The sequence below is a fragment of the Podarcis muralis genome, chromosome Z, assembly GCF_964188315.1.
Source record: "Podarcis muralis chromosome Z, rPodMur119.hap1.1, whole genome shotgun sequence".
NCBI classification, from domain to species: Eukaryota; Metazoa; Chordata; class Lepidosauria; order Squamata; family Lacertidae; genus Podarcis; species Podarcis muralis.
This window is the reverse complement of record NC_135673.1, coordinates 20,522,212-20,548,232: the sequence shown is the minus strand read 5'-3', so window position 1 is coordinate 20,548,232 and position 26,021 is coordinate 20,522,212. Positions and strand designations below refer to the sequence as shown.

At 45.5% G+C, this 26,021-nt stretch overlaps 1 protein-coding gene across 1 annotated transcript in view; it reads right to left on the bottom strand.

Moving 5' to 3' along the window:
• AR (androgen receptor) overlaps positions 1-26,021 on the bottom strand; it is a 239,587-nt gene that overhangs the window by 62,497 nt on the left and 151,069 nt on the right. The window contains exon 3 of the mRNA XM_077922599.1: positions 21,413-21,529. Within this exon, the coding sequence (XP_077778725.1) occupies positions 21,413-21,529 (117 nt within the window). The remainder of the gene's footprint in view (positions 1-21,412; positions 21,530-26,021) is intronic.

Below are 26,021 nucleotides of genomic sequence, written 5' to 3'. Positions count from 1 at the left end.
TCCTCTGCTCTTAGAGGATTGGGGTGGCAGCAGTCTGGGAGAAGGCCTTCTCTGCAGCAGACCCTAAACTGTAGGGTTCCCTACAGAAGTGCACAGCTTCTGAAAGATGCTGAAGATGCACCTCTTTATCCTAGTCCTTTGACACTTGAAGTGTGTTATTTCCAGGTGGTAACTTTCAGGCTACACTACTGCAATTAGCTCTGTCTTAAAGATGATTCAGAAACGTCAGTTGGCCCATAATGCAGCAACCAGATTGCTGCCTGCAGCTCCATTTTGATCTCATACAACCCATTTTAAAACACTAGTTCCAGGCCTAATTCAAGGTACTTTTGCTGGTGTTCAAAGCCCTATAATGACATAGGCTCCAAATATCTGAAAAGCTGTCTCCCTTCCTACAGACCCTCTCGAGTACTGAGGAGGGCCCTCTTAGTAGTTCCTCTGCCCACAGAGGCTCAGGGAACTGGTGGTGGCCCAGGGGGAGGGAGGCTTCTCTGTGGCAGCCCCTGAGCTGGGAAACTCCGTCCCCACAGCACCCCACTGGCACCTTGGCTATACAGCTTCTGGAGGTTGCTGAAGACACACCTATTTACCCTTGCTTTTGACACTTGAGGTGTATATTTTTAGGACACACCTTATTTTTTGTGTGAATTGTAATTTGTTTTAAATTGTATTTTAATATTGTGTTTCAATTGTCCCTGGAGCCTGTGGGTGAAGGGCAGGTAATGAATAAATAATATTTAGGATTTATTCATTGACTGGCACATTTCAGGCATCAAAGGGACTGTCCAGTTTCAATGTCAAATTTCCACAGACAATGAAGTATACTGTGGAAGGGGTGTGTGTATTGCACTGGATTAGGGCGGACTAGGGTGTTTAAGAGGGGCAGCTGACAGTGGTGCAGAACTGGTGGCTTGCCCTTTCTGAAATGGTGGTAGCTACTTTCTCCACCCTTTAGAGCCTTCACTGTCCAAAAAGCCCCAGTGCTGGTTGGGCTGGAAGCAGCTATCTAGCGTTAATAAGCCAAGAGAAACTGGAACTCACAGTCTCCAGTAATGTAAGCCAAATATCCTAATCGCTTGGATGCCTTGGAAGGTAAAGAGGTTACAGGTGATGCCAGGCCCTGCTCTAGAAGCTCTATTCTTTCAGCAGTTGCTTTATGTGGAGGAATGGAAGCAATTCTTCCTCCTCCCTGGTGCTCCCTGCCTGCCAACCCACTGCTGGGTTTCTGCCTCTCAAGAAGTAGCCACTGCAAACAGCATAAAAACAAGAGAGGCAACTGCTTTCTACCTGATTAGGCCAGCAGTTCTCCAGGGTTTCAGATGGCAGGTGTCCCAGCCCTCCCTGGAAATGCTGAGGGCTGAACCTGGAAAATAGATGCTCTACCAATGAATGACAGAGAAAAGAAAGGACTTCTTCATGCAGTGCATAGTTAAACTTTGGAACTCATTCCCGCTGGAGGCAGTGATGGCTGCCAACCCAGATGTGAGCTGTGATTCCTGCATGGCAGGAGAGTGGACTCTTGGTGTCCCTTCCAGCTCTATGGTTCTATGATTCATTGGATCAAGAATCTGCCAGCATTAGCTGGTGCTCACCCACACATGCCCATTTTTGCTTGGTGCACATGGTAAACTGGAGAATAAGAGAGCTTTCCTTTTCCCTCCCCTCTGCAAATTAACAGGTTTCAGTCCTCGAGTCAGAGTGAACTGAATCCATAATGGTACTTTATTCAAAAATAATAAAAAGGCACCATTTTGTTCCAAGAGATGGAGATCCTTGGGGGGGGGGGGAAGCAGTATCTCCTTTTTCACTCACCAAAAAACAAAGCTAAATTCACCAGCTCTAATCATTGTTAATGAATAGTTAACAGCAAATGTCCAGCTACTGAAACATTCTCAAATATGCTGCATCTTTCTGTGGGGTGATGAAAGCAGGGAGGGGTCCAGAGGGGGAGAATGTTCACAGCACATGTTTTTACAATTACATTTAAACTAACATTTTTTTGTTAAAAAAACAAAGATAAAGCAGTCCAGGCAGAACAGGTCAGAGTGACCTAGAAAGAAGGATATGTCTGTTTCTGTACACACACAAACACCCAGATGTTAATAACATTGATTTTGCCCATCTGTCTCATGTAAGAACTTGACCTTGGTGGGTGATTGTGCTTTACCTGCAACATTCAAGAAGGCAGGGTTTCTATTTTTTGGGGGGGGTAAAGAAACCCCCTTTTTTGTTCTTTATATCATAGTCATAGGAGTTGGAAGGGACCCCAAGGGTCACCTAGTCCAAGCCGCTGCCCACAGCTGTCCTTGAGTGGGCTCGAACCACCAACCTTCTAGTTAACAGTCAGATGCACTGACCCATTATGCCACAGAGCATTGGTAAAAGATATCCCAGGGATGTTTCTGCTAGTTGCTAGCCTGGCACGAAAGCCTTATTTGTTCCCACCTTTTTCTTCACAGAGCTCAAAGTGGCACACATAGCACTTCCAATGAGCTTAATGGCTGAGTGGGGGGATTTGAGGCACTTTCCATATATTGTGGACTACAAAGCCCATCATCCCTGGCCACACTGGCAGGGGTTGATGAGAGATGGAGTCCCCAACATCTAAAGGGCACTATGCTGACGCTCTCTCTCTCTAACACACAGAGCTGACTTTAAGACTGGGCCTAATAATCTCTTTCGATCCATGCCAAGAATGAAACTAAGAGTGCAAGGAGTTCCCATTTCCAGGTTCTGTTTGGCACAGAGCTGCCTCTCTCTCCAACCCATGCTACTTATTTATGTCGTGAAAGCAATATGAGCAGATTATTTTTTGGGTGCATCTCACGGAAGCTCTGCCGGTCTCGTGAAATCTCCAAAGTAATTGCAGAGCACAATTCCACCTCTAATGTTTCTGAACGCTGGTTGTTGGAGATCACAGGAAGGGAGAAGGCTCTTGTGCTCAAATTCCATGAGAACAGAACACTGTCATTGGCTGGATCCAGCAGACACTTCCTATGCTTTCATTTGTAGCATGGAAAGCCTTCCATGAGAACCTACAAGGCTCGCTTTGTTGAATCAGACAGAAGATCCATTTACAGGGCTATTGCATACATGCCCTTACTCACAAGTAAGCCCTATTGGAGTTCAAAAGGGCTTACTCCCAGATAAGTAGGTAAGACCTCCATCTAGCAATCTGTTTTTCATGAAGCCCCTGAGAAGTTAATATGCACATACAACGGAGACACTCATCTTATGCTGTTAGCCCACAGCTTCTAATAATAAGCAAGACTGCTTAGGACATGTTATTGCTGTTGTTGTCATTGTGCGAGAACCAGCCTCATATAAGCAACATGCCTACGTCTAATTAATGCACGAAAGAGTTAAGGTCATAGAATAAGCTGTCCTGCCAGGTTTAGCTCACCTTGGGAAAACCAGGCAATAAAGTCTTTGTTCCCTCCCCAGTCTACCTGATGAACTCAGCTTGTGAAGAGGCTAAGCTGGTTGCTCCACAAGCCACTCTAGAGCTCCTATACCAAGGGTTGGCAAACTATGGTCCATGGGCCAGATCCAGCCCAATTGCCTCTGGATCCGGCCTGTAAATGCTTCTGCAATTGCCACTTGGATTGGCGCAATTGCCAATCCCCCCCACATTTTTTAGGGGGGTGCCATTTTTTTGCGATTTCCCCCCGGACTACATCTTCCAGCATGCTCTGAGGTTGCTCAGACTTCCGCAATGCTTAGCAACCTCAGGCCTCCCCTCCATTGGCTAGTTTGATGCGAGCCAGTGGCCAATGGTGACCCTTCCCGAGATTCGCTGCTCCAATTGGGGCGAGGCACAGGGCAGGGTCCCTTGTTGATGTCTAGCTCTGAGAAGGGAGGAGAAGTGAAGGGGTGGGAAGAAGCGGGAGCAGAGAGACTGCAAGGAGTGAGGAGGAGGACTCTTCTGTGCTGCTCGGAGGTGGCACATTAGCAGCACAGTCATGGACACCCCAGGGGGTGGCTGCGGCCCCTCCGTGCAAGCTGAGACCCAGCACTCCCTCCCCAGCCCAGCCCGCTCCATCTGAATGCAGTGAGTGGAAGTATCTCAGCCACTCTGTCTCCAAGGGAAGAAGGGAAGGAAGGAGGGGGTGTGTACATGCTCTCGCTTGCGGTCTGGCCCGCCACAAGTTCTGAGGGACAGTGAACTGGCCCCCCACAGAAAAAGTTTGCTGACCCCTGTCCTATACCAATAATTTAGGAACTTCTGCTACTGTAACTAAGCCAAGTTGTACTGCCTATGAAACTTTTTCAGAATGCTGTATGGAAAAGCACATGAATGTGACCTCTGGAGAGTTTGCAAGTAAACCATTTTAAAGCTACAGAATGGGTGCTCTTTTTCCATGCTAGGGGAAAAGAGACATTTTGGATATCACAAGGGCATATTTCAAAAGCCTAACAGTTCATACTTCCATGCTTAACTTTGCTGCATATTTTGTGATTTTAAATCCCTGCTGGGGTTCTCACATCAAAGAGCACTTGCCCCAAACTTGGACTTTGGCACCCAGGAATTCTCCTTATATACCTATCTTTCCTCCCTTGCAGCAACAGTTATGACTTGCCCTTCACTCTCAGGTTCCAGGGCAGGTTGCAACAATCAAAACAGTGTGTTAAAAACAATTTAAAACAAAGTCAGAGATAAGGTGGGCCCTAAAAATATACACATCAGGTGCCAAAGGCTAGAGTTTAAAGAAATGCGTATTCAGCATTCACCAGAAGCAGTATAGATGAAGTAACAGACACATCTCTGTGGAGAGGGAGTTTTGCAACTTAGGGGCTGCCACAAAGAAGGCCCTCTCCCTGGCTGCACCCCTTGAGCTTCCGAAGGCAGTGGAACAACCAGTCTTGGCATCTGAGGGGGGTCTGTAGGGAAGGAAGCAGTCTTTCATTGGGCTTTAAACCTCAGCATGAGCCCCTTAAATTAAGTCCGGAAATGAACTGGGAATCAGCACAGCTGTTTGTCTCCCTTTCTCATAATGCTAGAACCCGTGGACATCCAATGGAGCTGAATGTTGTGAGATTCAGGGCAGATAAAAGAAAGTCCACATTGTCAAATGTGCAACTCCCTCCCACAGGAGGCAGCAATGGCCACCAACCTAGATGGCTTTAAAAGAGGACTAGATAAATTCATGGAGGAGGAGAGGGCTATCAGTGGCTACTAGGCATCATGGTTATGCGCTGCCTCCATGGTCTGTGGATGTATTGCTTCTGAATACCCGTTGCTGGAAACACAGGAGAGGAGAGGAGAGGGCTTTTGCACTCATGCCCTGTTTCTGGTTTCCCACAGGCATCTGGTTGGTCCTTGTGGGGACAGGATACTGGGCCAGATGGGCCACTGGCCTGATCCAGCAACCTCTTCTGTTCTTCCATATTGAAAAGCCCTGTGTTGCATCACTGAGGAGATGTGGAGTGAGGAGGTGTCACCTTCTGCTCAACTTTGCTCCCCCTCCCTCCGCTAAGGACCAGCCACCTGGGTTCATCTGTAAACCATTTTAGCTTTGACACCCTTGAGCCTGAACCAGTAGGAAATACCAAAGGTCACTTATGCCTTGTAAATGCAGCTGGTGTAATTGAGTACCTGATGGGGACAAGAACAATATAGTCCCAGAATGCCACTTAATGCTCACCTTGCGAGGCTATTTACTTGCAAATTTGAAACAGCTGATTGTTCTTAACAGCCCATTAATTGGAACACCTGATGATATATGTTTTCCACCTTAACACACTTGACATGTGAGGAAGCTCAAAGGTAGAACCACCTGCTGGCATCTGGTCGTCACCATTCCAGGCTCATTCCTACCTGGCTGCCAGTGAAACTGATTCTCGAGGCAGACCTTGCAAGCCAATCTGAGAACGGGCTGGGAAAAACCCCCTGAATGCTTCTGTTGCTTTGGGGTTCCCCCCTCCCCTTCCTCATTTCACTTCTGAAACCTGATGCATGAGCAAAGCATTTTTTCTTCCATGATTACTCTCTCCGTTGCTGAGCTGCATTACCACAAGTTTTGCAAAAGCAGTTCTGGCTGCTATAAAAGCAGAGTAGTTGGGCACACCAGTGGTAAGGCATGTGCTGAGAGAGACAGGGAGGGAGGACAGATGTGTTTAGAAGTTAATGGGGGAAATAACTAAACAAACACAATCACTGCTCTGAGATTGGAAGCCAGCAAAACAGCTTATTTTTCCATCAGCTGATTACTTGAGAATTGCAGTGGACATCCTAGAGCAGCTTTTCTTGATATTGGGTCCCCAGATGTTGTTGGACTACAACTTCCATCACTCCAAACTAGCAGGTCAGGGATGAGTTGTAGTTCAATAACATCTGGGGACCCAAGGTTAAAAAAGGCTGTCCTAGAGTATAGTATAGTACGACTGTGTCATACATGGGTGTTTGGGTCCAAGGGTTCCCTTGCAAAAACATGCATACTCAATCTGTACCCCTAGCTTTCTGAAGCTGGTGCACCAAGAGGGCTTTGTCCTGCCACTTTGTCCTGCACACACACACAAACACCAAATAAGGCAGAGAGCTCAAAAGCTATTTTCATGCTGGGTTTTGCTTGTCGGGTAATGCCTGCTCAGCGCACCAGCTCTAAAAGAGTAAAGATGCTTGTGTGACATCTCAAGAGAACTAGGACAGCCCTATGAGATCTTCCAAGAGCTTTCGAAGAATTAGCGGGCCATGAAAACCTTGCCTGTAAAGCAATGCAGACAGCTCAAAAGCTTTATTTGAGCTGGGGAAAACTGGTGCAAAAAGAGCTTTTAAGCTCTCTGCCTTGCTTGCATTTAAATTGCAGTATTTCAACCAGTTAGCCTCCAACCATGTATAGTTGAAACTGCACAAGTTAAATGTGTGCAAGATGCAATCACACGGTATAGTAATTATAGTACAGAATCCTATAGTGCATTATTTATCAGAGGGGCAAAGAGCATTTTGAAACAGGCGTATGTTTGCGTGCGTCTACCAGGTCCTAATGGAGGCTATGACACCTCATTCTGGGCCGTGCTTCGTGATTGCCAGTGCCTCATTCCCATTATGCTGGTAGTAAGACAAACTGGCTACTCTCTTTCACCAGCTGTTAGCTGTTCTTTCATTGCAGTCCATTTTTTTGTCCGTTTGGCTTTGGGGTAACATTCTGATCCCCCACACAGCAGCATCAGACAAAAACCAAGAGCTGCAATGAATGATTCATCAGGAATTGCTCTGAAAATAACAGTTTTCAAAAATATAAAAAGACCCTTTGAGGCAGAAAATGAGGTGGAAGACAGGTTCTATTGGCACACTGATCCTGGTTGCTTTTTTCCTAACATGAAAATTTAGCTCCTTAATAGGTCTCAAAGTGGCTACTTGTTGAAATCAAACAAAAGCCCAGCAAACAGCTTCAAAAAGAACCTGAGAATGCGTTAAGTTTTGCCCCCCTCCAAAAAACCAAATAAGCAGAACCTTGATGCCAAATTGGCAGGAAGTTTAGAAAACCTGCAGAAAAAATATTTTCATGAAAGGATGTTGCTGCCTACACAGCAGACACACTTCTATCTGGTGGGGGTGGGGAGAAACAGAAGGGCTTTTTCATTAAGTGGTGCTGGATTAACAAGGGCTTTAAACAAAAGGAAGGAATGCTTCCTGAAATGCAAGCCACAAATCTTAAAAATACAGAATATGTAAAAACATACCCTGGCTCTATACAGTTTATGAAGGTAAGCAACCTCAGGGTTCCACCTGCTGTGCTTTCTCTGAAAGTCATTGGATGCTAAGTTCAATTTGGTAATGTGCTTTGTAATGTAGGGGAGGAAAGCCCTAGATAAGATCAAGGTGGGCTCATCTTGTGCAGCTTCTTAAGAACCTAAGAGGAGCCTGCAGGATCTAGTCTAGCCCATCTAGTCTAGCATCCTGTTCTTATGGTAGCCACTCAAATGCCTGTGGGAAACCTGCAAGCAGGACTTGAGCACAAATGCACTCTCCACTCCTGCATTTTCTAGCAACTGATATTGAGAAGCATCACCACACCTGACCATGGAGGCAGAGCATAGCCACCTATGCAAACAGGCATTGATAGCCCTTTCCTCCACAAATCTGTCTTATGCTCTTCTAAAGCCACCCAGGTTGGTGGCTATCACAGCCTCCTGTGGGAGGGAGTTCCACAATTTAATGATGGACTGCATCATTTTATGTGACTTGAATCTCCCGACAGACAAAGAGGCCAGCATTTTAGGTCAGGGCACGTTAGCCATGGACTTAAGCCTTCCATATGAGCAAGGCCCAAACGCAGAGGTCTTCAAACTAAGGCCTGTGGGCCGTATCTGGCCCGCCAGGGTCCTGGACCTGGCCCGCCCAGCAACTGCAGAACCTGCTGCTGTCTAACAGCGGCAGTCTCCTGGACGAGGCAGATGGCGCAAAGATGGACGAGGCGGCAAGGCTCCAGAAGGCTTGCATGCACCGGCGAGGGACAGGGCGAACAGGCAGTGAGGGCAGGCTGCGTGTCTCCAGGTACTCTTATAGTGGTGCTGCGCTGCCTCCGCAGCTGTGGGCGGGCACCTGGCTGGGCAGCGTCTGTGGGGCTCCTGCCCGCACCTCCAATCGCCAGCGCTGTCGCCGCCCTGATTTCCTGATGCACCCAACCTGGTGCAAGGGAGGCTATTGGGCGCCTGCCCCGCTGCCTGCACGCCAAGGAGTTGTGTGTGCCCCACACCTCCATGCAGTAAGTTGTGCCTTGCCCGGTGGGGGTGGGTAGTGGTGGGGGAGCGGGAGGAGATCCACGCGAGGAAAGGCCTGGATGATGCAGGATTCTCCCACATTTTAGTGTGGTCCTAATAAAGTCATGGCCCAGATATGGGGATCCTAATCATGTCTACTCAGAAGTAAGTCCCATTGCTGAGTAAGTGCCTGTAGGATTGCAGCCTTCAAATTTTTAAATGTATTTTTAATCTTTTGTTGGAAGTCGCCCAGAATGGCTAGGGAAACCCAGCCAGATGGGCGGGGTACAAATAAATTATTATTATTTATTTTTATTATTATTATTATTATTATTATTATTATTATTATTATTATTATTATTATCGTCATTATCATTACATCAAATGAGACTCTTAAAGCTCCAATACTCACTTATCTGGGAAGAAGCCTCGCTGAATTCAGTGGGATTTACTTACGAGTGGATATATGTAGGATTGCTCTGCTTTGCTTTGAGCAGTCTGTGATACTCCCAAAGAAATATCTGGAAGTGTCACTTATTGATGTGAACTTGCCTCCTGTAGACAACAATAGTTCAGTCACCTGGAGGCGCCAAGTGGCTGCTCTCATATGACAGAGGGTTGCAAATCATCTCTCCCCTCCCTTGGCTTGCTTTCTCTTTTAACTACTGCAGAACAGGCAGAAATATAACAGGCGCAGCTCTTTGCATCACAGTGCACATCCATGCATGCAAATACAGCACACATTTTTGCCCAACATGCAGCTGTCAGCCTTCTGAATGCAAATCTTTTCAGTGCATGGAAATGCAGGATCTAATAGTGACCGTAATGAAGGGCAAGGGGTTGCACTTATTTTGATGCACAAATGTTGCATTAAGTAGCTTATCCCCAAACATGTAATGTGGAAAGATGCCCCAATAACTATGCTGGCATTGGAGCGCAACCAACTTTGGCAGCACCTATGTCTGTGAACAGACTTTCTCCTGAATGAAACATCTGAAATCGCCAACCAGATCCAGACTAACTGGTGAATACTTGCATCGCTTGCTACGACTAGAAGTGACAAATATGGAAGAAGAGGAAGAAGAAGAGTTTGGATTTGATATCCCGCCTTTCACTCCCTTTAAGGAGTCTCAAAGCGGCTAACAATCTCCTTTCCCTTCCTCCCCCACAACAAACACTCTGTGAGGTGAGTGGGGCTGAGAGACTTCTGAGAAGTGTGACTGGCCCAAGGTCACCCAGCAGCTGCATGTGGAGGAGCGGAGACGCGAACCCGGTTCCCCAGATTAGGAGACTACCGCTCTTAACCACTACACCACATCTGGCTCTCGCCAGATATTGACCATCTCATTAGCCAAAAGCAGGCCCATACCTCCCACTGAAATACTTATAAGCTTATATTGATTAAAATCGTTCTTCATTTTAAATATTGTATTGTTTTTCCTGTTTTTTTGGGCACTACAAATAAAATATGTGCAGTGTGCATAGGAACTCGTTCATATTTTTTTCAAACTATACTCCGGCCGCCAACAGTGTCTGAGGGACAGTAAACTGGCCCCCTGTTTAAAATGTTTGAGGACCTCTGCCCAAACACATCAGAGATGTTGTAAGCTCTCTTTCAAGTATGCACAAACTTTTTAAATAGTTTAGTTCTGTCTGACTTATTCATTTTAAGGGAAGAGGGTCAGTGCAGCCTCAGGACTGGGCCCTAGCCAACATAATGGCTGGGGCAGGTACCACCAGGGGGGATGGATTGGGACACCCATTCTCTGTTATCATGGGCAGCAGGAAAAGTTGCATGAGGATCAGATAATGTAATTACTGAGGAGGGGCAATAGCTCAACCTTGAGCCTACCTAGTGGTGCTAGTGACTGCCTCTATCGCATCTGTTGAAAACAGTTCCAGGACTCCATGATCTTGCAACGTTTTTTGTAGACAAAATCATTCAAATTTGGAAAGAGGTAGACTCAACCACGGTAGAAGGGGCAGGAAAGGGCTAGTGCTCTGTCTAGTCAAGTTGTATGTCATTAATTTCAATATGTTACTTATGAGGCTTCTTGGGTGAGTGAAACCAACCACTTGTCTGTTTGATCCTTGCCCATCCTGACTCATAAAAGTGAGCCAGATAGGGCTAGGTAATGGGCTCTGTGGAGGGGTGAATGCTTTCCTCTGTCGGGGAGTCATCCTGGAACCCCTTAAAGAAGCGGTTATTAAATCACTTCTTTAAAAAGCCATTGGACCTGGCCATTATGGTCAATTATCGTCCAGTCGCTAATCTTCCATTCCTGGGCAGGTGGTTGTGGAACAGCTCCAGGCCTGTCTGGAGGATGCAGACCATTTGGACCCCTTCCAGTCAGGTTTCAGGCCCCACTTTCTGTGGCAGGCCCAGGGCCTGCCCCTTCCAATATCCTTCCTGCAAATTATCCTGGAGGACCTGGGAATGGCAAGGTCTCTAGAGACAATTTCAGCATTTTTGCCCAGGAACATGATCTCAAACTCCAATTTTGGCAGAACCAGACACAGATTCATTCCTGGCTCTGTTGAAAAAAATTCCCCGAGTGCAACCAGTAATTCCCATTGGGTGGTCCAGTTTAAGAGGTTAAAGGCAACTGGGTCTTTGCCTCCATGAGCTCCTGAAACACAGCAGACACAGCAGAAGAAAGGGAGCTGCAGCAATAGCACAGAAGGACCCTGCAAAATGTTCCTCCGTTCTCTCTGCAAATGACAGCTAGTTGTGAATTGCACAGGAGGAGCAGGGTGACCTGGAAATAGCTTAAGCCAAGCCCAGCAGCTACAGCAGAAACCCTCATGGCTCTGCACCTCCCTTGCCAGCATTCTGGCTCCTGCAAGCAATGGGGACATGAACTCACCTTTCTCTCCCTCGCTTAAAAACATATCACATGTGATGCTGCAAATGCTGTTTACACAGGCCTCGCAGGAGAAACACATTTTGGTAATTTGGGTGTATTTACCAATTAATTCCGCTTGCTCACATAGCTGACGAGACGGGCTTTATTCTGCCCCACTGACTGTCCCCTTCTGAAGTGCTCCATGACTGGCGGAATGGCAACACTTTCATGGGCATACTGGGGCAGCAGTGATGGCAGGAAGACTTAAGGAAGGACAGAAGCAAAATCTACACTCATATCCTGTGCTGCCTACTCTATAAAAGCACTGTTCAGAATAGGGGTTTGCACAACCCACACAGGAAGGTAACAGCAAAGTAAAATTGAAAACTGTAACGATTAATTGCACATTTACTCAAGAACAAATTAATTAGTTTAATTAATTCAGCAAAACTGATGGAGTTGATCCATAATGCCAGCTTTTCAAAGTATGAAAGTGACTCAAACCTGCAGCACTGTCCTGCCATCCCCCTACATCTTAGCACCTCCCCTTAGGTAATCCCACTACTCCCCCCCCTGGGGGGGCAGAAGTATTGCCCATATTGGAAACCACTGGTGTACACTTTTAAAAATGGACTGTAGCCTGCTTTCATGTTATCCCTCTGACACATTTGTGGGAGGGATATGTTCACAAGAATAACAGGGGGTTGGACTACAAGATCCTTTGGATACCTTACAACTTGTGGTCAATGCCCCTGAGCCATAGAAACATTTGCATCCATAGAACCTCCAGAAAGCATCTTGGTGATCTGATGTTGTGAGCTGAAGGCTACAAGAAGGAGGAAAGCAGCAGATCAGCTGCAGCACAATTGCTGACAGGATTGAGGCCTTGCTGGCATATGACACATGTGCTTAGAGATCTGCACTGGCAGCCCATTTGTTCCCAGGGCAAGTTCAAGGTGTTAGTATTAATATGTATTTATTGGCATCTGTCTGTCTTGGAAGACAATGGAGGAGTGCTCCTTTGGGGCTGATTTGGGAGAGACATGATTTGTTGTAGGTGGGGAAGATGAAGGCATCTAGTTTCAATGTTAGAGATGCACCATGGTGTTTCTTCTCTCTGCGTTTTTTCCAGCGGTCATTCCTCCTCTGGTCACTGCTGTAGATACACGATCTGACTGTCTCCAGGCACTGTGGTCATCTGCAAAGGATTCCCACATGGCAGGGTTGATGTTGCCAGCCTTCATGTCAAGTTTGAAAACTTCTTTGTAGTACAGAAGTGGTCTGCCAAGCCATTAATGTCTAGGGACCAGTTTACCAATGAAATCGCCACAAACCATATACACCCACTTGACTGTATTGATAAGCAGAACTGGATCTGCTGCAGATGCCACATTATTGTTTGTTAATTTTTCTTATTGACTAGCTGGTCTTGTTTGAGGAGGAGGAGCCAGATGAGCACCACTCCTCCACAGTCACTCTTTCCTAGAGGTGTGTCCTCTGGGAGCAGCCCCAGCTCAAAGGCTGAAGGAAAATCTTTCCTGTTGCTTCCTGCTCTCCTAAGAGATCTGAGAGGGTTCCTGCTCACCTAGGCCAGGCTGGCTAGAAGAGTAAACAGCCATGCAAAACATGACAAGACCATGAACCCATATCTATCTGGAGAAAATAAATCAAATCATCAGTTTAGCTTGGGTGTGCCCAACAGCTGGGATCATAAAAGCAGAACAGCCTGCTGGATCAGGCTAACAGCCTATCTAGTTTAGCATTCTGTTCTCACAATGGCCAAACAGATGCCCATTATGGGAAGCCTGCAAGCAGGACCTGAGCACAAGAGGGCTCTCTTCTCCTGTGGTTTCCAGCAACTGTTATTCATAAGCATGAATGCCTTCGGTAGCCCTCTGTTCCTCCATGAATTTGTCTGATCCTCTTTTAAAGCCATCCAGGTTGGTCGCTATCACTGCCTCCTGCGGCAGTGAGTTCCCTAGTTTAACTATGTGCCATGTGAAGAAGAACTTCCTTTTAATGGTGCTAGCACATTGCAAAGGTAAGCAGGATCCAGTATGGTTTCAGATTGGATGGGGCACTGTGTGTTGAGATTCCTGTATTGCAGGGGGTTGCAACAGATGAACCTTGGGGTCCCTTTCAATTCTATGAGTCTATGATTCTATTATCTGTCCTGAATCTTCCAAAGTTCAGCTTCCTTGGATGTCCATATGTTCTATAGTTACAAGAGAGGCAGGAAAACTTTTTTCTGTTCACTTTCTCCAGGCTGTGCATAATTTTATAAAATTTTGTCAAGTCACCTAATGCTAATTGTAACTGACATAGAAATGTTGAATGATATCAATTAATTGGTTCACATAACAGGCTGTGGTTGTTGTTAATGTGGCTCTATAAGCTAAAACTTCTGATGCTTTTAAAACTGCAAAATCAAATTAACGAGACACAATCCAGCATTCCTCAATATGCTGCATTCATTTTTTCTCACAAATGAATGAAATACTAGAGAGGCCTTGATCTCACACAAAAGGAATTCTGGCAGTTAGTTCATAAGGAAAGGAGGGTGAATATGTGGGGAAAGAGAAATTGGAGCAGATATCGAAGTGACAAAGTTTAGTTCTCTCAAGATTGCAATTGTAGGCTGCTTTAACAGCAGTATAGTTGTAGAGTTGGAAGGGACAATTACACAGTTGGAAGGGACAGCTCTAGTACAATGCCCTCCAATGAAGTTCAAGGGAAGTAATAGTACTGCTCTATTCTGCCTTGGTCAGACTTCACCTGGAGTACTGTGTTCGTTTCTGGGCACCACAATTTAAGATGGATATTGACAGCTGGAATGTGTGCAGAGTGGGATGACCAAGGGTCTGGAAACCAAGCCTTATGAGGAACTTTGGAGGGAGCTCAGTATGTTTAGCCTGGAAAAGAGGAGACTGAAAAGAGCTATGATAGCCATCTTCAAATATCTAAAAGTTTGTCACATGGAGGATGGAGCAAACCTATTTTTTCCTGCTCCAGAGGACAGGACCTGAAACAATGAATTCAAGTTACAAGAAAGGAGATTCTGACTAAACACCAGGAAGAACTTTCTGACAGTAAGAGCTTCCTTTGGTAGGTACAGTGGTACCTCGGGTTACAGACGCTTCAGGTTACAGACTCCACTAACCCAGAAATAGTACCTCGGGTTAAGAACTTTGCTTCAGCATAAGAACAGAAACCATGGAGCGGTGGAGCGGTGGCAGCAGGAGGCCCCATTAGCTAAAGTGGTACCTCAGGTTAAGAACAGTTTTAGGTTAAGAACAGACCTTCAGAACGAATTAAGTTCTTAACCCGAGGTACCACTGTAGTGGACTCTCCTTCACTGGAAGTTTTTAAGCAGAGATGGGATGTCTATCTGCCAGGGAATCTTTTGCTGTGAATCCCCCGGTGCAAGGGATTTGACGAGATGATCCTTGAGAGTTCCTTCCAACTCTACAACCCTATGATTCTGGCTTTTCCATTAGGAACAAACTGGAGGCAAGTGCAAGTGCTTATCCCAACAGGTTTTGTTGCTAATGTGCTGGGAGATTTACCATGCCATATTTACCCAATTTGTTCTCTGCCTAACAAGAACCAAGGGAATATCCCTTGCCAGGATATTGTACATCTTTAGTGTCAATATTTATGCTACAGAACACCACCACAAAGCAGGATGATTATCCCTGATTCGTGGGTAGGATTAACACACACTAATCGTGTTCTAAAAAAGAAAATCCACTGCAGTCTGGATATATTTAATGACTCAAATGAGACAGTAATGCCCACAGACTTTCCTTGACAGCTGGTGAAGAAAGCCCCAGAGATCGTGAGTCAACCAAAGACAGAGAAAGGCTAATATTTCAATGGGTTGCTCTTTGTATATGTATAATAAATAGGTATGAGAACCACAATTACAGATTACATGCAAAGATCATATTCCTTCACTGGCTTTTACTTAAGAAAAGCCTGTTGTTAGGGATTCTTGAGTCATGATCCCTGCTTTGCAGACAGTTGGACTAGATGACCTTTGGGGGTCTCTTCCAACTCTTCCAACAATGACTATAATTAGCTAGACCTCCTTGCAGCTAGGAGGTGGAGAATCAGTTTAAGGAGTCAGAAGAACTGGGAAAGAAATAGAGAAATTATGTGAGAGTGGTTTTTTTAAAGGCCTTATGTGACACCATGATGGCCCTGAAACTTTCAGGGGGAAACTTTCTTAGAAGAAGACTCTTAGAAAAAGATGACTCAGTGAAAGGGTCAGAACATGTGAGACCATTTCATGCATGGTGATGTATCACGACGGACTTTTCACAGAAATAGAACATGGAGTTAAGCATCATAATTTCCTCTTTCCAAAAAGTTGCCCAATCCATGAAAGGCAGGGTTTTAAGGACTGCATCTCTGAAGGCAGGTGAAGGCAACAGCCAAATAATACAAGGAATTAGCCACAGGGGAAATGGCAAATGTATGTCCCCAGACTTGCAGTGCCCGAGATATGTGGGAAAGATTATCTTAGATTAGATTAGAATTTTAAGGTGTGCCTGCATTGTGTAGCTGTGCAGCCCTTTATATCTATGAAACAGTCATGAACCTTCAGCAATTGCCTCTGAGCTTGTTTAAGGTTGATTGTGTACTGTGGTTTTTGGTTAATAGCTCTTGTTACTCTTTTGTCTCATTTCAGGGACAGGAAAGCTATCCTTCAGAGGAAAGCATTCATTTGATTTGAGGACTGCTCTTGATATGATGTTGGAAGGGGAGAATGTTCCCCTTGCATTCCTGCAGCACCTGCAGCACGCTGAGAGCCAGTGTGGTGTAGTGGTTAAGAGCGGTAGTCTCGTAATCTGGGGAACCAGGTTCGCGTCTCCGCTCCTCCACATGCAGCTGCTGGGTGACCTTGGGTCAGTCACACTTCTTTGAAGTCTCTCAGCTCCACTCACCTCGCAGAGTGTTTGTTGTGGGGGAGGAAGGGAAAGGAGAATGTTAGCCGCTTTGAGACTCCTGAAGGGGAGTGAAAGACGGGATATCAAATCCAAACTCCTCCTCCTCCTGTAGCATTATGATACAATGGCTTCTTGACTGATCTACTGGCAGGTGGTGCTAAATTTCATTCACAGCAGTTGGGTGTGGTGTCATTGGACAACATCGCTCCTCTCTCCCCTTTCCATGCATGCATGCTTCTATTCCCCCATGAAAACAATAGGGAAGAACTGTATGGTGGTATACCTCCCCCAATCTTGTCATTTTTCTCCCACAGCTTTTCCCAGAAACAATTAGTTCAGAAATGAGCACCGCACTTCCATCATATTCCACTAGATATACTGCCCCAAATCTCATCACCTTTCTCCCACAATTTTCTGAGTCAGTGAGGTACTAAATGGATTTTTCTTGGAAGCAATTAATACAAAAATGTGCGCTGAACTATCACCATATTCCACTAGATTTCCAGAAGTGGCTTGAAAGCTCAAATAATAATGCAGACATTAACAGCTAGGGAAACATTGAGGAAATGCAATGAACTGCTGTGTTAATGCACTCAGAGGGCTTATCCACACTTTCCTTTCCTTTGCTCTTTGCAGACAAGGCCTATGCTTTAAAGCTCCATGTCCAAGCGCCCTTTTTTCTTTTTTGCTCTGGAGCTTTCCCCATGAAAACTCACCTTTTAAAGCTCAATTGGGGAAAACAGCAAACTGTTGAAAACCCAAACTGACAGAGTAATAAAGAGTGGGTTTTTACAGGGAAAGCTCTGGGGTCCAAGCTTTTAAGCGCAGACCTGTGCCTGGAAAGAGCGGGTCAGAAGTTACTTGCCCAAAGATGGAAGGAGGACATTCTACCTACAAAAGAAGAATGGCAGATAAAGATGTTGGACTATGCCGAATTGGCAAAAATGACCAGGAAAATCAGAAAAAAACACTGTAAACAATTGAAAACATTGGCAGGATTATGAAAACACTTGTAATGAAGCGAGAACTATGATAAAAATTGAGTTTCAAGAAAATATGGAGAATATGATACAATGCAGTTTGAAAATAATATCTGGGGAAACCATGAGAATCCTATTTGTAAAATGCTTATGATATATGTATGATGATAAATGTTAAAAGTGAAAATGAATAAAAAAAATTGAAAGGAAAGAGCGGGTCAAAAGATTAAGTGTAGATAAGTCTCTGCTAGGTGCCGCAGATATTGGGACAGATAGGTGATGGATGATTTTTCTGGCTGTGACTGGACAACAACAAATAAAGGCTGGTTTGTAACCCAGTGCAATCTCACACCTTAAACTACACACCAGCTATTCTCACAACAGCCAAATGTTGATAAAATAAATGACTGTACAGGAAAATGATATCAGAAGGATATTGACAAGCTGGAAGGTGTGCAGAGGAAAGTGGCCAAGATGATAAATGATCTGGAAACCAAGCTTAATGAGGAACAGTTGAGGGAGCTGGGAATATTTAGCCTGAAGAAGATACTGAGAGATTGCATGAGAGCCATCTTCAAATACCTTAAGGGCTGTCACATGGAAGATGAAGCACGCTTGTTTTCTGCTGCTCTGGAGGGGAGGACCCAAACCAATGAATTCAAATGACAAGAAGGGAGATTCTGACTAAACATTATGAATAAGTTTTTGGTGTTAAAAGCTGTTTGACAGTGTAACGGAGTCTCTGGGAAGGTGGTGGACTCTCCTTTCTTGGAGGTTTCTAAGAATATGGAGGGCCATATTTCTGGGGTTCTTTAGCTATGCAGTTAGACTAGATGACTTGGGGTTCACTTCCAACTCTACAATTCTATGATAAGAAGAAGAAGAAGAAGAAGAAGGGGAAGGAGAATATATTTTACTTTACGTTCTCAGGAGCAACAGCATTCAAAAGTGACAGTGAAACAACTGCCTCCCAGCCAAACTCCTGTCAGCATTCCAAAGAGCTGCTCATGGATTTATTATGACTTAACAAGTTAAATCATTAACTGCTTTAAAAAGCGGCCTTTGGGATTTCTTTCTGGATGAGGAGGGAGTTGGAGGGCCTTAGGCTGGCTCAATCAAGAAGGCACAATTCAAAGGATGCCTCACATTTGCTTGGCTTCCTTACTGAATAAACTACAGCCTCTGTAGGAATGGGGAGTTTTTTTCTGAGAGAAAACACCCTTAGACCACTTTTAACAACCGTAGAGAATCCTGGGAACTGTAGTTTGTTAAAAGGGCTAGGTACTGTAGTGTAGACCTGCAAAGGTGGTGACCATAGCAAACTGAATCTCCCAGGATTCTTTGGGGGAAGCCATGTGACTGTTAAAGTGATACTACAGTGCATTAAATGCATGGTATGGCTATGACCAGAGGGTGTGTGCATGTCTCTGATTTGCTAATGGAAGGAAGAAGAAAGGGACTAAACCTCAAGTTTAGGCCTCTGTCTTTAGGGGCAAATGAAGACCCATGAAGAGGGTTAGTCTGCAGGGCAAGCCAAAGAGTTGCATGGTTTCCATACCAATCCCCAACGTCACTCTCATGTTTTTTCTTGCCTGCTCCCCCCACTCCAGAGTCTTTCTCTGTTGCACTTATCCTGCCTCTAGCATCATGTGTAGAACATAGCAGGTCTTTTCTTGGGAAGGAGGCATTGAGAAAATGAGCAATACTCCTGCTCTGCTTATTATGATTGCTTTCATAGTTAATCTGTATTATTAACAGCCTTATGGATCTTTTCCAAGAGTGAGCAAGCAGGAAACCTTCTGCTAGAGGGCAAAACTAGACCACAGAATGTGGATCTTGACAATATGATCACTCTCCATCTTCTGTTCATTTAACTTGTGGTATTTCAGTCTGTCAAGTGTGTAAGGCTGAAATCACGCGTTCAATACATGTAAGCTGCCAATGTACTATGTTGATTTTAATTTAAGGACCACTTGTCCAGAGTTTGGCGGGTAGAAGTGAGGTGGAGGGGTTGGGTTCAGTGGTAGGGCCAGGTTAGGTTCCTGACCCCCACCCCCACCCCACCTGGAGAGTCTCAGCAGAGGTTGGGGAGGGCTGAGCAGCTGGGGAGGGAGGCAACAACTGTTCAGGAGCTCGAAGAGGAGGGTGAAGTATTGTCATCTATATATAGACCATCCATCCTGCAGGAGGGCACACTTGAAATCCCAACTCTCCTGCATCTTCACTAATTCCACCAAGCTCCGTAAGTGAGCGGGCGGTAAAATGGCAGATGCAATTCACTGTAAACAAGAGTAAAGTGATGCATGTTGGGGCAAATAAATTATTAATCTCATATACAGTATAAGCTCATGGAATCTGAATTGGTGATGGCAGAGCAGAAACAAGAAGCCTTGGGAGCATAGTGGAGAGTTCGATGATGATATTGATGCAGTATGCAATGGCTGTGAAAAACCACAAGCAGGTTTGGAGCACAAGAGCCCTCTCCTCTCCTGCAGTTTCCAGCAACTGGTATTCAGAAGTATTGCTGCCTCCAACTATGGAAGAAGAGCCTGGTCAAATTCATGGAGGAGAGGGCTATAAATGGTTACTAACCACGATAGCTATGCTCTGCCTCCACATTTGGAGAAGGTAATGCTTCTGAGTATCAATTGCTGGAAACCATGGGACTCTTGCACTTTTAGCCTGCTTGCTGATTTCCCACGGGCAACTGTTAGGTGACTGTAAGAGGATGCTGGACTGGATGTGTCATTGGCCTGATCCAGCAGGCTCTTCTTACGCCCCTATGTGTTGAGCACCATGCAGGACAGATGGAGAGCCCTGGGCACAATGAATGTCTTATTTATAGTTGCAAACTGCTCTGATAACTCTTTTAAGAGGATCATGAAAATATCAGAATCTACAACTTTTTCACCACAAATCTGCTGCCTAGGACCTTCTTAAGAGAGGTCTCACAGATTTCTCATAGAGAACACCTTCTGCTAATAACCACATTTGCCTCTCTGGCTCTCAGGTTGTGAGAAGCAGATGCCTGCCATGTTATCTCAACCTCCCACATGACACTTTTATTTTTGATAAGGGTAACTTAAATTTACATAATAAAGAAATGATTATGCATTTATTGGCGGTAGCCAGAATGATTCTTGTGCATTTCTGGAAAGATTTACATTTAAAAGTTTGGGATAGCGTCCTTCTAGAAAAATTAATATACAAATGGAGCATCGCCAGGTGCCTAAATAAATAGGATAATGTAGTACCACTTCAGTCCGACTTTATCTCCTTTGTAGGTAAAGAGGAACATGCCCAAGAACCTCCTCCAGGCTATGAAAAATTACTTAATACATTAAGCTAGAATGTAAGGTGAATGTAGTGATAAATTTCTCTTGACATGGTAGAGTATCTGATTTGGTTATTATTTATGTTTATTTAATTCAAAGAATGTGCCCATTCTACAGCTCTAAGCACAATTTCCCAAGATGTCCTACATGCTATATTGCATGTCTTGAAGTCCCTCCACCCACAATGTAATGACTGCTTGCTTGCAACAAAACTTTTTGTAGAAAACTAATAAACAGTTAATTAAAAAAAATGAAAACAGATTGCCTTGATTGCGAGCTTGCATTCCTGCACCACAGAGGATCATCTCTTGAGGATCTAGCTTTGGATCTGGCCTTGGAGCACAGATTGGGGTTTTGTTTTAGCTAGAGGGCCCTGCCTGACTCAGCAAGGGCTGGGGTGCTTGCCAAAACCTCAGCGAAGAAGGGCACTAATCTAATCCATTATCAGTGGCAGGCTTCTGGGTGAAGAGAATGACTGCAACAGCTGAGATCTTACCCGCATACCTGCCTCCAGCCTCATTTAGATACATGACACATAGCAAGTGAATCAGGTATGCTGCAAAGAATCAAAGGTTCATAAACAGAAACTGGATTACCTCCGAGAGTCATCCCAGCCTCATAGCATTTCCGAAGGCGGCAGGAGGGACAGTTTTTCCTTCGGAACTTGTCGATGGTGCAGTCATTTCGGCTGGCACAGAGGTACTTCTGTTTACCTAAAAGCATAAAGAGAGCATATCATGAATGCAAAGTGGCAATCCTCCCCTTACTAGAAACAAAGAGCACCAAGTACTCAAAGCGACAAGCTAAAATCATACAATTGTAGGGTTTTAAAGGTCCCCAAGGGCCATCTAGTCCAACCCCCTGCATTATAGCTAAATAATCCTTGACTGGTGGCCACCCAAGCTCTGGCGAAATGTTCTTTTGCCAGGGCAAATTATTAACTATCTTTTATGCAAGGTGTGCTTTAAAGCTTAAGATACTGAAGCAAAACTAAAAATTCTGTGTAATAATAAAACAACAACACAAAACAACATTCACTCTACACATTTCCAGCTGGTGACTAAAGTAAATACATTTTTTTTAAAAAATTAACACACACATCAGCAGTGGATTTGGTTTAAAACAATAAAATCACATGCTATTTATTTTTAAAAGTCGGGGGGGGGGGGCATTTAATACAGCCTTCAGCCTGTGCCAGACATGACCATAAAGGAAAAAGGGATTTGGAGGGAGAAGGGAAAAAGCAAGGTCAGGCATGAATTCTTAAAAGTTAACAGTTCTTATTAGAACAGCTGGGATGGAAATGGTTCATGTAGCTACCTGGCCACGCTCAATATGTTACTATTAGTATATAAAGCCCTTAACAACTAGAGATTAGTTTACCAGTGCTCACCCAGATGCCTATGGGAAACCAGCAAGCAGGATTCAAGCCCAAGAGTAACTCTCGCCTCCTGTGGTTTCCCTAGGTAAAGGTAAAGGTACCCCTGCCCGTACGGGCCAGTCTTGACAGACTCTAGGGTTGTGCGCCCATCTCACTCAAGAGGCCGGGGGCCAGCGCAGTCCGAAGACACTTCCGGGTCACATGGCCAGTGTGACAAAGCTGCATCTGGCGAGCCAGCGCAGCACACGGAACGCCGTTTACCTTCCCGCCAGTAAGCGGGCCCTATTTATCTACTTGCACCCAAAGGTGCTTTCGAACTGCTAGGTTGGCAGGCGCTGGGACTGAGCAGCGGGAGCGCACCCCGCCGCGGGGATTCGAACCGCCGACCTTTCGATCTGCAAGCCCTAGGCGCTGAGGCTTTTACCCACAGCGCCACCCGCGTCCCCGTGGTTTCCCTGAGAATACAATAAAAGCCTGCTGGATGAAGCCAATGGCCCATCTAGTCCAGCATCCTCTTCTCACAGTGGCTGACCAGGTGCCTGTTACGGGAAACTTGCAAGCAGGTATGAGAGCCCTCTCCCCTCTTGCAGTTTCCATAAGCATTGCCTCAACTCACCATGATAATAATAATAATAATAATAATAATAATAATAATAATAATAATAATGTCAGAGACGGCCCCCAGGTCTCAGCTCACAGAAGACCAACGCTAGCCAGCAGAACTGTACAAAGTCTTTATTGAAGTTTAGTTCCCATTTTCAAACCCTAGCGTGCGTCTCTACGTCTAGACCCTAGACCAGCGAAGCCTCGTCTGAGTCTCCGCCCCCTGTACACCAGTTTAAGACTCTAGCCCTACTCCACCTTCTACGCTTCTCCTTCCTCCTCTGGGTCCTACTACCCCCCTGGGTGCCTTCCTTCCTGGACGCCTCGGAAGCGGACCCTTCGGACTCCTCCCCCTCTCTTCGCCGGGCTTTAGGACCCGGCTCCCTCTCCGGGCTGCTCATTGCGCCCCCCTCTTGTACATTTGAACTTGGCGCGCGCGCGCGCTGCCCCTGACCTTCCTTTTGACCGTTTCCTCGCTCTCTGATGCAGGCGTGGCTAACCCTGACTCATGTCCTTCCGCTGACGGAAAGCTGCCTGCTGCCGATGCTTGGGACTCCTCCCCCTTACTGCTCTCCGGTGGGGAAGCTGGTCCCGATTTCCAGCTGCTGCTCTCTGAGTCCCCTCTGGCCCCTCCTTCCTGGGGTGTTCCCTCTGGCAACCCCCTAGCTCTGACCACGGGAGCCCCTTTCTGTGAATCCTCTGATTCGCTGGAGAGACTTAGAGACCTCGGATGGCTATCATCGCTGACCTCTCCCTCGGATTCCTCTCCCTCGGTCTCCAATCCCTCCCTTTCCTGTCCCTCTGCTCCTGAACCCCTGACAAATAATAATAATAATAAAATAATAAAATTTATTATTTATACACTGGCCATCTGGCTGGGTTTCCGCAGCCACTCTGCGTGGCTCCTAACAGAACATTACATGATAAAAGATCAAACCTGAAATACTTCCCTAAACAGAGCTGCCTTCAGATGTCTTCTATAAGTCAGATAATTGTTTATTTGCTTGACATCTGATGGGAGGGCGTTCTGAAAGGCGGGTGCCACTACCAAGAAGACCCTCTGCCTGGTTCTCTGTAACCTCACTTATCACAGTGAGGGAACCGCCAGAAGGTCTTCAGAGCTGGACCTCAGTGTCTGGGCTGAATGTTGGGGGTGGAGATGCTCCTTCAGGTATACTGGGCTGATGCAATTTAGGGCTTTAAAGGGCAGCACCAACAGTTTGAATTGTGCTCAGAAATGCACTGGAAGCCAACTTAGGTCTTCCAGACTCAGTGGCCGCTCCCACTCACCAGCCTAGTTGCCGCATTCTGGATTAGTTGTAGTTTCTGGGTTACCTTCAAAGGTAGCCCCACATAGAGCACATTGCAGTAATCCAAGCGGGAGATAACCAGAGCATGCACTACTCCTGTAAGACAGTCCACGGGCACGTAGGGTCTCAGCCAGCATACCAGATGGAGCTGGTAGACAGTTGCCCTGGACACAGAATTGACCTGCACCTTCATGGACAGCTGTGAGTTCAAAATGACTCCCAGGCTGTGCTCCTTATCCTTCAGGGGCACAGTTGCGTCATTCAGGACCAGGGAGTCCCCCACCCCCAGCGGCTTCATATAGATATTAAAAAGCATGGGAGAGAGGACAGAACCCTGAGGCACCCCACAAGTGAGAGTCCAGAGGTCTGAACCCTCATCCCCAACACCTCTTTCTGGACATGGCCCAGGACGAAGGAGTGGAACCACTGAATAACAGTGCCCCCAGCTCCCAGCTCCTCTAGATGGTCCAGAAGGATGTAATGGTTGATGGTATCAAAGGCCTTTGAGAGAGGCCTCTAATTATGGAGACAGAGCTTAGCCATCATGGATAGTAGCCATCAGTAGCCCTCTCCTCCATGAATTTGTCTAATGAATTTTACAGCCATCCAGGTTGGTGGCCATCACTGCCTCCTGGGGGAGGGAGTTCCAGAGAGAGTGCCTCCAATGAGCCTTCAGTTTTTTGAAGAACAGAACTAGGGACATTTTGGAAGGAAAGTGAAGACAGGAGAAAGACAGCCTCAAAACAGGGTGAAGGACAGGTGAAAATGACTATGAGATGCACATAACTTATGTAGAAAAATCATTTAAATCCAGGCTACAGAAGCTTTGAGAAGAATGAGCAGATCAAAAACAAGGTTGATAAGGATTCGGAAGATAATAATGGGAGAGGAGTTTAAGGGCTTGAACAGCCAAGGAACACAGTGAGAAAAGGAAGGAAAGCAGAGTAAGGATGATCATTAGTCAGTGAGAGGGGATGAAGGAAAGCTTTTTAAAAATTATTATTTTAAAGAATTGGAACATCAAGTTCAGGCTTACAGCAGGGCAGGAAATAAACTGAGTACCCATGGCAGAGAAGGTAAAGTAGAATTGACTTTAGAAGCTGAATAGTGTCAAGAGAGCAAGTAATAGAATAGAGAAAGCCAAGAGGGGTCAGGAATAGAATATCTGGCAAAATGAGCTAAAGTTGGGAGCCTGAGTAAACTTTATCTACCTGTCTCCAGATGGATTGACTGATCTAGTTTTTAGCAGAGCACTTTTGCTGTAGTTTCAGTTCCATCACAGCACTGTAAATAAGCCAACACATCTTATTATTTTAATAGCCTTCCTGTCGATAAATTTACCAATGTTAAGGACTCTGTGGTATGCTAATGGGGGGGGGGTTTGAATGTTTCAACATAAAGTATTTTCAAACTCAAGTATTTGTCAGAGGTGTGTGGTTGTTTATGAGGCTGCTAGATCAGATCATAAAATCACAGTTAGAAGGAACCCCAAGGGTCATCTAGTCAAGCCCCTTGCAATGCAGAAATCATAGCTGAAGAAACCCTAACAGGCAGCCACCTGACCTCTGCGTAAAAACCTCCAGTGAGGGAGAGGCTACCAATTAGCAATAAGTTCAAACCTTATGAAAGAGTAATTGATTACTCACACCCCAGGCAGCCTCAAACTTCAAGGTACATCCAATTCACAAATGTAGAAAACTCGTACACAGCTTAGGTGTGACCATTGTTGAACCAAGATGGCAACAACTGATGAAGAAGCAACTGAGAGGTGCTATAAAACTATCTTAAAATACCTAAAGGGCTATTGCATAGAAGAAGAAGAAGAAGAAGAAGAAGAAGAAGAAGAAGAAGAAGAAGAAGAAGAGGAGGAGGAGGAGGAAGAGTTTGGATTTGATATCCCGCCTTTCACTC